The 14,193-nt window shown below is 39.3% G+C and overlaps 1 protein-coding gene across 8 annotated transcripts in view; it reads right to left on the minus strand.

Moving 5' to 3' along the window:
- Positions 1-14,193, minus strand: part of ASPH (aspartate beta-hydroxylase) — a 256,661-nt gene that overhangs the window by 179,551 nt on the left and 62,917 nt on the right. For 6 of the 8 annotated variants that reach the window (XR_009536458.1, XM_060128093.1, XM_060128092.1 and 3 more), the window contains 6 exons: positions 13,549-13,641; positions 10,548-10,622; positions 6,435-6,557; positions 3,730-3,762; positions 2,121-2,177; positions 1,581-1,631 (listed from right to left, as the gene is read on the minus strand). Coding sequence is in view for 7 of the 8 variants with exons in the window: in XM_060128093.1 (XP_059984076.1) it covers positions 1,581-1,631; positions 2,121-2,177; positions 3,730-3,762; positions 6,435-6,557; positions 10,548-10,622; positions 13,549-13,641 (432 nt within the window). In the remaining variant the exon portion in view is untranslated. The remainder of the gene's footprint in view (positions 1-1,580; positions 1,632-2,120; positions 2,178-3,729; positions 3,763-6,434; positions 6,558-10,547; positions 10,623-13,548; positions 13,642-14,193) is intronic. The other 2 variants (XM_060128096.1, XM_060128094.1) reach the window with 1 other exon arrangement.

A 14,193-nucleotide genomic window follows, 5' to 3' on the forward strand; every position in this document is an offset into this window, starting at 1 on the left:
GGTAAAACCAAAATAAGTATCAGTTGTTTAATAAGTATTGCTTATTACAATATTACTTGAGTCATTCTGTGTAATTGCTTAGCTAAAAAACACAACTTAATCTCAAATACAGAATTCTGTTCCTTTAAATATTAATGTTTGCACAATCAGTGAGAAATGCCTCTGGCCAAAAAACAAGAGGAAAGGGCAGGTAAATTATTTTCATAAAATTTCCTCAGATTGGCAGGGGGACCTTCAAGATGGCGGAGTAGGGCTTCCCTGGTGGCGCAGTGGTTGAGAGTCCGCCTGCTGATGCAGGGGACGCGGGTTCGTGCCCCGGTCTGGGAAGATCCCACATGCCGCAGAGCGGCTGGGCCCGTGAGCCATGGCCACTGAGCCTGCGCGTCCGGAGCCTGTACTCCGCAACGGGAGAGGCCACAACAGTGAGAGGGCTGCATACCGCAAAAAAAAAAGTCTACAAACAATAAATGCTGGAGAGGGTGTGGAGAAAAGGGAACCGTCTTGCACTGTTGGTGGGAATGTAAATTGATACAGCCACTATGGAGAACAGTATGGAGGTTCCTTAAAAAACTAAAAATAGAACTACCATACGACCCAGCAATCCCACTACTGGGCATATACCCTGAGAGAACCATAATTCAAAAAGAGTAATGTACCACAATGTTCATTGCAGCTCTATTTACAATAGCCAGGACATGGAAGCAACCTAAGTGTCCATTGACAGATGAATGGATAAAGAAGATGTGTCATATATATACAATGCAATATTACTCAGCCATAAAAAGAAACGAAATTGAGTTATTTGTAGTGAGGTGGATGGACCTAGAGACTGTCAAACAGAGTGAAGTAAGTCAGAAAGAGAAAAACAAATACCATATGCTAACACATATATATGGAACCTAAAAAAAAAAAAGGTTCTGAAGAACCTATGGGCAGGACAGGAATACAGACATAGAGAATGGACTTGAGGACATGGGGAGGGGGAAGGGTAAGCTGGGACAAAGTGAGAGAGTGGCATGGACATATATACACTACCAAACGTAAAATAGATAGCTAGTGGGAAGCAGCCGCATAGCACAGGGAGATCAGCTCGGTGCTTTGTGACCACCTAGAGGGGTGGGATAGGGAGGGTGGGAGAGAGACAGAAGAGGGAGGGGATATGGGGATATATATATATGTATAGCTGATTCACTTTGTTATAAAGCAGAACCTAACACAGCACTGTAAGGGAATTACACTCCCATAAAGTCGTTAAAAAATAAAATAAAATAAAATAAAATAAAATAAAACTGAGGCATTGTTGTCAAAAACAAAAAAAATTCCTCAGATTGGCATAAAGCAAGACATTCAAAAGAAACATTAGGAATTAATATCCTCTTCTGTTGTGAGGTGGTGGTAGATGAGATGAAATATGAAAACTGATATTCTTTGAATAATCTAATTTTGTTGCAAAGCAGAAAGTCTTGTATTAGGTGTTAAAATTATGTCTTTCACCCATCAAAAGAAAAGTCACCAGGTTAACAGAGCATTGCAGCCATAGAGCTGGAAGTATGTTTAATAGCTAATGAAAACGTCCATACCTGCTTGTTGATACCTTCTTCCAGCATCATCTACCACTGGTTCACTGGAATCTAAAAAGAAAAAACATACATTTTTGACAAACCTGAACAAACCAAACACACTGCTAGACACTATTCTAAAATATTTACAAATTAATTCTAAACCTCACAAATGTGTAAGATAGACAGTATTATCATTATTTAATAAAATTTAAGCTGAATAACATTCCATAATTTTCTCTCCAGTCACAAAGATAGGAAGGAGCAGGGTTTGTACCCAGTTTGGCTCCACTAAATCATACTGCCTCATTCATTTCCAAATATTCTTTCCAGTATCCTCTCTACAAAGATCAAAATCCCAACAGTGGTCTGAAAAACACATCCCCTTTTCCCCCATTTCTTCATGTAATATTAAACTATATTCAGAAATGTATATAATATATGGGCAGCCAAAAATGGCTGAGTATTATAAAGAGATTTCTATGTTGTATCAGAGTGATCATTAACCTTGGTTGAAAATGACCTTGGCCACTGCCTCAAACAGAAACATATATCACGAACCTGGATTTTCCTGTTCATATATTATGTCTTCCATATCCTGACTGTAGGCTGGTGAAGCTATAAATTAGGAAACAATTAGGAAATTACAAATATGTCTCAGAAAAGGATTACACCTGATAGTTAAAACAAGACAAGCACAATTTCTAGTAAAGAGAGAAATCAAATCAAAATGATGCTCAAACTTACGTTCATTCATGAAACAAACAGGTACTAACTGTGCTAAATGCCAAATACAAAGGTAAATAAGAAAGTCTCCATCATCAGTGTAATTGAACCACAAAATCGTGGAGCTATATTCTCATTTAGCTTATGCAAATTCAACTATATTCACAAAACAAAAAGTGAGGCAGAGACACAGAGAGAGCAGTGCAGGGGAACCCTCCTCCCAGGCACCCAGCAGGCACTAGCCTGAGTGAGCCTGAGCGAGGACACACATCCCCAGTCCGTAACTTGGACTCAACACCTGAGTACCCCCAGACTGCAATGTAATTCTAGTGTTTACAGGTGCCTATTGTTGAAATAATATAGGTCCTAAATGCCAGCCAACAATATCCTGTGGTCCTTAAGCACAGAAAGAGGGATCTATTCCAACACTGGAAGAAAAACCGGCCAACAACACAGGCTTATGGGAAGATGGTGTGTCCATCTCCAGTGTGGTCATACCTTCTGGGGACACGTGACATGTGACAATACACAATTTTGACCATTCACTCACTAGCTAATTTAAGACTACAAAACATGCAATTATACAGTATATTTTTTTTCTTTTTTTTAATTAATTTTTATTGGAGTAGAGTTGATTTATAGTTCAGGTTCTTCCGTAACATCTTATGAAAAAACCCAAACGAACTTTTTGGCCAACCCAATACAATGTTGTGTTAGTTTCTGCTGTACAGCAAAGTGAATCAGTTATATATATACATATGTCCACTCTTTTTTTTAGATTCTTTCCCCATATAGGTCATTACAGAGTATTGAGTAGAGTTCCCTGTGCTATACAGTAGGATCTTATTAGTTACTACTTTGTATAGAGTAGTGTATCTTTTGTTCTCTTACCTTTCTATTTTTTTCCTATTTTATTTATTTATTTATTTTTATTGACGTATAGCTGGTTTACAATGTTGTGTTAATTTCTGCTGTACAGCAAAGTGATTCAGTTATACATATATACATTCTTTTTTGTACTCTTTTCCACTATGGTTTATCACAGGATATTGAATATAGTTCCCTGTGCTCTATAGTAGGACCTTGTTCTTTATCCATCCTATATATACTAGTTTGCATCCGCTAATCCCAAACTCCCACATTATCTTTTGACCTAATAATCCCACTACTGGGAATTTATCCTCAGGAAGTAGACTTTCAAAAGCACAAAAACTATATTCATATATGTGTGTGTGTGTGTGTGTGTGTGTGTATGCACATACATACATACACACACACATATAAACCTGTGATATAATATGTATTATATAATAATTAACTATGTATGGTGATATTTGATATAAAATATATTAAAATTAATAATGTTATCTCTTTCTCATGATGCTCTTTTATAGGAAAAGACTCATTCTAAGCAAAAAATAATAGTATTAAATTAAAATCTCACCTGTCTCTTCTACATGGTAGCTATCTTCAGTTACTGAAAAAAATAACATTAAATAAATATTGTTACTTTCATAAAATGGTATGTTTATATATTGTATATGTATATTCTGAATGTTTATCATTGATTTTATTTTGAAAGCAAATAACTATTAAAATAAAACATGAAAATATCAATTAAATGTCTGCTAAACACTTTATCTTTCACTAGAACTACGCTTAGAAACGTCTCACACATTCTCTTATATGATCCACTTAACAACCCCACAAGGTTGACAAATACTACAACGTGGGATAAAAAGGGAGAAAAATTTAGACAGAGTAACACCGTGGTGACAAAGCTATGTCCCCATCACATTCCACTGTGCTGTTCTATTTTCTAGACACTCCTGCCATTTTCTAGTGCAAAAGCACACTGTCTCCACACGAGAACACAAAGGAAGAACCCAGAGCCTTTATACGTTTGGGGAGCTAAAAGATAAATGCGTTGATACCTTCACCCGCATACCGCTGATGGCAAAGTGCTGCCACTCATGTGACCCTTGTTATTTAACAGCCACATGGAGAGTAAATATTTTTAACTTCTGAAGACTTTTTTTTTTTAATTTATTTTTTGGCTGCATTGGATCTTTGTTGCTGCACGCGGGCTTCCCCTAGTTGCGGCGAGCAGGGGCTATTTTCGCTGGCGGTGAGCAGGCTACTCATTGCGGTGGCTTCTCTTGTTGCGGAGCACGGGCTCTAGGCATGCAGGTTTCAGTAGTTGTGGCTCGTGGGCTCAGTAGTTGTGCCTGCGGGCTCTAGAGCGCAGCCTCAGTAGCTGTGGCGCACGGGCTTAGTTGCTTCACGGCACGCCGGATCCTCCCAGACCAGGGCTCGAACCCATGTCCCCTGCACTGGCAGGTGGATTCTTAACCACTGCACCACCAGGGAAGTCCTAATTTCTGAAGACTTTTAACAAGCAACTTTTATGTTCAAACTGAATCTATGTCCCAATTAAAAATTAGGTCAGAAAATAAGGTTTCTTCAATTTATGAACTTTTTAGAAGTGTTTCTTCCTACTCCCAGTCTATAACTCCTAGCCTCAAAAATATCAAATGCCTTATGTTTCAGATTCTTTGAGGGTCTTAACTGAAATTTTTTGTGTAAGCAGCATCTAGGACACCAAAATTCTGAGCAACTGTCAATCTTCCTGAGCTATCCTGGCTGAAGATGGGAAACAGCAAGAGATTCCAGGGAATTGTGGAAATCATTTCATCAGCATTCGTACTCAGAACTTAGAAAAGTTTTTCCCACAGAAATCATGATATGCATGATAACTAAAGGCCTAAAGTTCAAAAGCTAGTCTGTAAATGCCTATTTTCTTTTCTTTTTTTTTTTTTTATGGCTCCAGACCTTCCTACCTTGACTAGCGCTGCGGATCCGATCTACCGCCTGTTTCTTACCATTCTGTCTGGCTCTCTGAACTCAACTTAGGCTGAGCTAACCCTTGAACCCTACCAGGCACCTCCAGTCTAGACCCTTGGCGGCCGGTGGTGCTGTGTTGTTACACGGGTCCTACAGACTCTGACGATTACTACACAGCGGGGTGCATCACGTAACTGTTCACTTTGTGTTGGTGCCACGAACCACTCCCCCTGGTTTCAGCATAGGCTTGTTTTCCTGTATCACTCTTTAGAAATACAACATCCCTCTTAAATAAACAAGGTTCCCTTAGTACTCATTTTAAGTATAAAATGATATCATTTATATATTTTAAATAAAATGACAAAAATCAGTCAGAGTACAAAACTTGTGGCTTAAAACCACTAAGGTTTTAAAGGACTACTTTAAGAAAAGAGTACAGAGAATAGATACCACAAGAACAAAGCATGTGGACTTAATTCAGCAGGGCTCCAAATAATCATGGTAGCCTCACATTAAAGCAGAGCAGAGCAATAAGTATACGAATAAAAATTTTTCTATACGTCAGTAGTGAATAGCAATAATTCTGACTTGCCTATTGCAAATAATACAAAGTAAACTACTCAACTGATATTTAAATAACCAGCATTTAATTTAAAATATTGATATACACAGATGTCAGCAAACTGTGGTCCATATGTAGTCTACATTGGGCCTGCCTCCTGACTTTCTAATTAAAATTTTACTGGAACACAGCTACACTTATCCAATTAGGCATTGTCCAGGGCTGCTTTTGCACCGTGGTAGCAGAGATGAGTAGTTGGGACAGAGGTTGCATGGTCCGCAAAGCCTAAGATATTGACCGGCCGGCCGTTTACAGAAAAAGTTTGTCAATGCCTAGGCTATGAACTGTATTCTACCCCCTGTAGTAATAGAGTTTATTTTAGAACAAGAGCCTGTGATAGATTATCAAGGTCAATATTTCATCAGTTGTTCGAATTTCTTACAACAAATGGTACTCTAGGAAGGAGAGTACAGTAAAAGTAAATGTGCTGAAGGATTTCACTTACATCCTATAAGAAATGTATATATCCTTAGAATTTCCCCTAACGTACTTTGAATTAAAAAATTGGGATATCTATTTATTTTAGGGAAAAGACTGATTTTAACTGAAGTTTTCAACTTAAAAAAAAAAAACTTTAGATAAAAGCTAAATATTGGTTTTAAAGATGTTTAAGAAAACTTCAATAATCGTAATTACAAATTACCTATTGTGTTTTATTCTGAAACCAAAAAATTGTGTTCTACCTTCATGCACTGCTCCAGTCCCCACAGGTTCATATCTGTCATCTGTATCACTTTCTGCAAAGATACCATCTTCGGGCTGCAGTTCTCCTGCTGGTCCATCCGGTTCTTGGTGCAGGTCCTCTCCTTGAACAATGATAATGAACAAAGTGACACAGGTCTATAGCAAGGGCCTCAGGCAGCAGCCCACACAGACACAGACGCCCCAACTGAAAGGCTGCCACATACCCACTTCAGCTGCTCGGCACGCCCCGCCCCTTTTCTGGGCCACTGCACATGCTGAAACTCTGTCCTCTCTCTGGCCAAGGGCTAGTGCACCCAAGGGGGTAACAGGTCTTCTCTCACTAGAACATAAACTCACCAAGGACAGGGACCTCACATATTTTGGTGACTAAGTATGCCCAGCCCCTGGGGCCATGACTAGCCATAGGAAGTTCTCAATACGTATTTAATAAGTGAATAAATGAATTCAGAATTCTTACTATATTTGCCTCTTCAGTTATCACTAGGTCAGAGGAAAGGTCACCTTGCGACCTTCCACTGAGAACTGACGTAAAATTCCATGTAACAATCTTAAGTAACTCTCTGCAAATATTCTATTACAAAGAACATTAGGCCACCAGCTAAACCGTATGCCCCGTCATCCGCATTGGTTCAGCTGCATTACACTTTGCTTCTAAAGGTTCCTATGTTTAGCCTTTAAGTTATGCTAAGATGCTCATTTTCTCTTCTGAGACTTTCACGATACACTGAACCATTCTGCTTCTCTTGTGTAGACGTTGGACATGCTGCATAACTCCACTGCCACATGGGTTAGCTTGTCATCACGGTGTAAGACATTCTCCCAGTAGTAACTTGCCATGGCCTCAAGCAGAGGATGCTCTGGATGTAGCCCTTAAACGAGAGAACTCAAGGGAACTAGACTCAGGTGTGCAGTGCAGTATTGCTCTAGGAGTGTGCGATCTGGAACATCTGACTCCAGATCCAGGTCTGTCCCTAGACCAGCTGTGTGACCCTGGGAGAGTTACTTAATGACTCTGTGCCTAAGATTTCTCTTCCATAAAAAAGAAATAATAAGAGTACCTACTCACAGCATTGTTGTGAGGACTGAAGCACTTAGAAAAAAGCCTGGCCCATAATAAGTATTTAGGTTTTATTGTTGCTGTGCTGCTTCTGCTGTCGTTAATATTTTTACCATCATCATCCCAGTAATAACAATACTACTACTTTTACTGCTATGGAGCTACCCAACACACACACTGCAGGACAGAGTCCTTGGTCACTTTACTTCTGGTGTGGCCCAGTAATGTTCTCAGGTGTTGCTGGACTATTAGGCCCTTTTCTGTCGATACTTTTTGTCTTCTGTCTTCTCATCACAGCCTGCTATCTTGTTTCTCCTCATTTGAGATTTTCTGCTTCTCAGCAAACCAATCACCAATTCTTCCTGTCACTAACCGTACAACTCTTTTTCTTCTTTTCTTCTTGCCATGTTCCTTTTCCCTTACTCTCATTTACTCAGTCTAATTTTACAGTTTTTATGTGAGTGGGACTGAGCTCTTTCAGCCATCTACTCAATGGAAGCCCCTGCTCTCATGGGGAGACCAACTGAGCACCGTACACTGTCTGTGAGTCTCCACGGCCCAGGGACAGCCTGCCGTGAGGAAAACAGTCTCCTGAGAGTTTGCTGGACCTCACCAGAGGCACTGCCATGCCTTCCTGCAGCTGCTGCACCAACCCTATGAGATAGCAATTATCCCACTCTGAAGTATGAGAGGCTTGAAGAACTTGACTAAAGCCACACAGCTTATAAATGCAACTGCAGGACCCAAACCTGACAGTGAGATACAGAATAACAGGGACAGAGAGTCTACTCTAGAGATGGTGTCAGGGAGGCCAAGTTTGGTCTGATAAGATGTGAAGACTGGAACACACACACGCACACACTAACAGAAGGGAGGGCAAGTTAAGGGCCCCACGGTAGGAACAGGTCTGGCAATGACCAAGAAAAAAGGGAAGGCCAGGTGAGCTAGAGAAAAGTGACCAAGGGGAGAGAGACCAGGCCCAGACAAGGCACAGTGGGCTTGGCCACATCAAACGGGGGGTGCAGAGGAGCAAAGATGGAAACAGGGGCCCAAGTGGATGCGAAGAGGGGATGGTGGTAGCTGACACACGGCAGAAGTCAAAATACGTTTTGGAGGCAAAGCTGAAGGGATTGGCTGATGGATTACATACGAGGGGAGAAGGGGAGAGAGAAATCAAGGAAAACTCCCAGGATGCTAGCTTAAGCAACTAAGTGGATAGGGAGACCATTAAGTAAAGACTAGAATAAGAGTAAAACGTTGTTGCAGGTGAGCAGGCGAGCTGTGAGATGGAAAGGAATCACGAATTCAGTTTTAGGAACATTTTAAGTCTGAGATAAAACATACAAATGGAGATAAGAATATGCAGTTAGACAGTCCAGGAGCTTAGATGAGCGTGAGGGCCGTAGATACATATTCAGAAGCAATATTTAATATTTAAATAATATTTAAAGTCATGGCCTGTGATTTTCTAAGGAGAAAGTCTTGATAAAGAAGAGGTCCAAGGAACACAATCCAATGCTAGCCTGGCTTCCTCTCTCCTGTCTGGCATCCTGCACCCACCCACCTAAATGTCTACCACATCCTTCACTTCCTTCTTCCCCTACCTTGGGAACCTTTGGTGAAATTTAGTTTGACCAACCATCTCGACTCACTTGGGTCACGGGTACCACCTCCCATCTGATCTCCCTGCTGACATCTCCTTCGCCTTATTTTTCACACTGACAGAATACACAACACTCCTTCCCACCCTCCAATGGTTCCAACTCCTCTTAGAATCAAGTAAAAACACCCTTCCCTTCATCCCTCCACCTCACTTCAGACCCTTTTGACCTCTGGACTTTCACACATGCCATGCCCTTTGCTTAAACATTACTCTTTACTCATAGCATTTGCCTGGCAAAGCACTACACCATTCTCCAGCTCCTAAATCAGTATGTCATTTTCCCCAGGAAGCCTCTGCTAACCCCACATAGCATCACGTGTTTCACCATCACAGCACTTACCTCAACATATTGAAATCAATCATGTATTGAGATTGCATCATCCTTGTGTTAGGTTAAAATAAAAAATAAAAAAAGATATAGGAAGGGAAAGCCTGCGTTTGCTTATACAGGCAGATATGCTCAGGTGAAGTAGCTTTTCTAGCTGAGAAGAAACTGGTAATAAAAGGACACAGAAAAAAAAAGAAAAAAAAAAAGGACACAGGCTCCTAGACTCCTAGCAGCCCAGGGCAAAAACCTACAACGCAGCCAAAGCTGGTCTCCCCAAAGGAGCACAGATGGAGCTGGATGGGATGCTTTACATTTAACCCCCAAATACCTAAGACTGAGTAAGATACTTTAGCTGGCCTGCAAAAGCCCAAGTTAAATGATAGGGAATTCTGTTTGTTTTTAAGAAACATTATTTTTTTCCTCTAGGACTACCTTCAGCTCACACCAAACCACCGGAAGTATCAGGACACCACGTGTTCTGCCCTCTTCAAAATCCTTGTTACATTTTGGGGTTAGATTCTGTGCTTTTATCAACAGATGCTTCAAGAAACAGTCTTATAAAATCTTAAAAACACTGGTTTCTATAGTATCATTTAATATTCTCTGTACAGAACTTAACATAAGAAACTTTTTAGATTCTTTAAGTAAACAGCATGTTTACTTCTTGTCTAGTAATGTGACCCACATAACTTAAAGTTTCCCCTTTTTTGCTGTGGCGGCCACCCAAGCATTCAGTATAATTTGAGGGCTGAAGACAGCTCCAGGAGAGCCCATTACAGCTCGCTTGGTTCTGTTCTATCCCCTCCTCCCGGCTGCTGAGGTATGTGTTCTTGATGTATCACTGGTCTCTGTCTGCTTATTCTCTTAACAATAAAATGGGGTAAAATAAAATGAGTGTAGTGTTATTCTAGAAATCCTTGTCCTCCAGTAGCTTTTTAAAAAGCCCACTTAACTATTATTTAAAGTTCAAAATAATGTCCAAGTCATTTAAGGTAATTAACCATTATTTTAGTAATGCATGAAACATAGATTTTAATTCATACCATGTTCTGCGTATACCGTTTCATCAAGAAGTGACTGAACTTGTTCTTGTAGTTCATCCTCAATATTCTGAAGCCCTAAAATAATTAAAACATAACTAAGTAGAAAAAATCTAGACATTAATGTAGAACATGAGATATGGCCTCCACATATACACATTAAAATGAATACATTGGACTAATCAACTGTGTACCCTTTTCCTATCAGCTTAGCCCGTTTTTTATGTTGGAAAATAGGGTAGATATTTAAAGTTGGGTTTATTTTGACAGCAGATATAAATGCTAAACAACTTCATAAGATTTTAAAACATAGGAAACTAACTCGGGTTCAGATTTCTCTTTAAAAAAAAAACCTCACTCAGAGCAAAATTATTTCAGTTTCTAGTTAACAAAATTCACACTAACGATAGAAAAAGCAAATGGGAAGGGCAAAGCTTTCAGAAAAGGAAGTACTGGGAAATAAAGATAAAATGTGGAGGAAGAGGTCAATAAAATTAAAGTACATGGTCAACCACTGTCTTTCCCAATAGTCAGGAGAAAGGGCTCCCTGGCTGGTATGAGGGCTGGGATGGTTGGCTGCCTGCTCCCAGAAGGTGTCAGGAAGCGTGAGTAGAAGACCTTACAAGACAATCCTCTCAGCATTGGAGAACCTCATCTGACAGTCACATCTGTCATAATGTAAATTACAGACGTGAACAACATTAGTAATTACATTGCGACTACACTGTGGTGCTTATCGGATTATCAGGCTTATTGCAATATCATACAACAAACAAGAAGCTATAATTACATTGACACTATTATAAATTTTCTGTCTAACAGACGTCATCTATGTTCACTAAACAGAAGTAGCACCAGACTTAGTATCATGAATGCCATCAAATGAGATAATGCCAACGACATCAGTTATACTGACAAACTAATCTTCAGTGACAAAAACAGAATAAGTTAATCTGAACTTCAGACTGAAAAAAGTGTAAGACTCTACTATGCTAATTATACTACAAAACCATTTCTAAAGCACCGAGTGCCTTCTATTTTTATAGATGTTGATATTTCACAAACTACTTTTATACATATTCTCACAGCATTATAGGAGACCTTCCCAATCTCTGTTCTTCCCTCACACAATGCCCACGATAGCTTCCTAGCAGAGTTCCCAGTTTTACAACTGCTGACAGCACCAGCTACAGAAAATATAATGTGAGTAAAGAGCAGTAGAGATTGGCACTCTGTTCCTCTGCTTAAACCCTTTAACGGCTTCCTCTGCCTGACAGATGAAAATCTAAGTTCCTTGAAGCCCCAGAAGGAAATGCAAGACCTCCACAATCTAGCCTTCACACGCCTCTCCAAAATCATCTGCTACCAGCACTGGCTTAGAACTTGGTGACTGCGCCATGCTGTGTAATCTTTCCACGAGTCTCTGATGCCCTCCTTTCCCCTGGGGAGAAGTTGAGTAAAGGCAAAAAAAAAACAAAAAACAAAAAAACCCACCCAGCCTGCAGTGAGTTAAAGACTAAGTGTAAATAAGGCAAAAAAGCAACTGCAAATTCTTCTTTCAAAAGTGTAGCCAGTACAAGGAGAGAGACTGGAAGGCAGATGGAGAGAACTGTGGGGATCAAAGGGGTGGTTACTTCATTGTGTTTTAATGAAAGATATGTACCTCTGTTTATAGAATAGGTGGGTAGTCAGAGAAGACAGAAGGTAAAGACCTAGGTAAGAGGAAGGTTGAGAAGGCAGCATTTAAACTAAATCAAATATCACCAAGAAGTTGAAAAGGATATGAGGTGATAACTGAAGGACTTAGGAAGACAAGTTATCAGTAATATGCAAAGAGTAATATGAACAAAGAATAAAAAAAGGAGGAGAGAAATCAAATAGTACATTTCGGAGTACCAGCTTTGAAAACCAAGATTTTTTAAAATTATAGATTAATCTAGTACAAAGTAAAACTGAGGTGCTAAATCCAAATATACAATCAAATTATAAACCTTAAAAAAAAAAAGAAAAAATCACACTTGCTCTGAAGCCATGGTATGATTACAGCAATTCTACAGGAATGGGAGAGAGAGAGAGAGAGAGAGAGAGAGAGAGAGAGAGAGACAGGAAATTCTCCTGGGATTATTTGAGCAATAACAAAAAATAAGAGCAACATATTGATTTTTATTAAAAGGAAGGAAGGTAAAGCAAACAGTATTCACCAGTACCTAGTGATAAAGTCAGCCCAAGTATTGATACCACCTGGACTCAGTAATAAAGTTGCCAGTAAATATGCAATGTCATACCTAACACTTCCAATAGGTGGCAAGATGAAACCAAATTTTTGAGAACTACTGGGTAAATGAAAAATGTACAGAAATTAAACAGTACTTTGCAACAAAAATCAAAGCACGAATAGGAAATGATAGTAATGGAACCAAATTTCATTTACCAATTTATTAAGAGACTTCAGGAGTCTTCATCCTATGGGTCACAGGCCCTTGAGTGACTGAGGAAATACTTGAAATGAGCTATGAATTCATGCAGATGTAAAACAGGCTGCACAGAGGACCACACGGAGGCCTGAGAAGCCTTTTGTTGCAGACAGGAGACTCATATTAAAAGGACTGGAAACACAGTAGACCTCCTCTATTAAATAATGTGACAAAACTAATGTAACGGTACGTGTGTAATTTTACTTTCAATGTAATATGGCACAGTTGTCCTGGACTTGGAATCAAGAAACACAGCATTTAGTTCACAAGGTTTCTAACTATGTTCAGACAAGGAGAAACCTCCTCTGTGCCTTGGATTCTTCATCTCAAAAATTAAAACGATCCTGTATAAACTTTTTCTAGAAAAGAATAGAGTTCACTATAAAATTTCAGAAGACAAGAAGAGAAAGCATTTCATCATTCTGCAAACACTGTGAAACAAAATGATGGGTATAACATGACTGTGGACACTGCTACCTGGGATACCTGGCAGCTGAGGTGCAACCAGTCAGAATTAGAGGAGAGCTTACCTGGCCCCTCCAGAACCTGATCCTCCAGCCAAGGGTACGGCTCGGCCTCTTCTGGTGGGACTGTTTGCTTTGGAGCAGATCTTTCTTTAAAGCCTGCATTTTTATTCACAAAGTTAACTTAAGGTTTTCTTTCTTTTTTAAAAAAATTTTGACATGTTAAACCAAGTAAAATAATGTTTCCAAACACTTCATCAATACTGCCAGTAATTCAAAGTTTCCAAGACTTTATATTACAGGAAAATGTTGATATGCTCAAAAACTGAAGTAGGAAAATAGTTTGTTCTCTAACTTCACCTGGGCCTTTAACATCTCTTTGCCTAAATGAACTTTTCATTTAAAAAATAATAATAAATCATTGTGTGAATATTCACAGATCTCTAAAATATAGGCACTAAAACAATAGGCACAATAAAATAAAAAGCCGTATCTGAACTTGCCAAAAGAAATTCACTGAGTTCAGTCTCCTCTCGTGTTCGTAAGTGACTAATTAGCTTCTAACTCTTGGACTCCGAATTCAGCAATAAGACAATTAAGAGACTCTGGAACCTTCTACTGTTATTTGCATGTACTCCATATTTTGATTTATATATAATTAATTATTCTTCTTGAAAACTATAGTTAAATATGAGAGGAAATAATACATAA

Source organism: Lagenorhynchus albirostris, chromosome 17 (assembly GCF_949774975.1).
Source record: "Lagenorhynchus albirostris chromosome 17, mLagAlb1.1, whole genome shotgun sequence".
Taxonomy (NCBI): Eukaryota; Metazoa; Chordata; class Mammalia; order Artiodactyla; family Delphinidae; genus Lagenorhynchus; species Lagenorhynchus albirostris.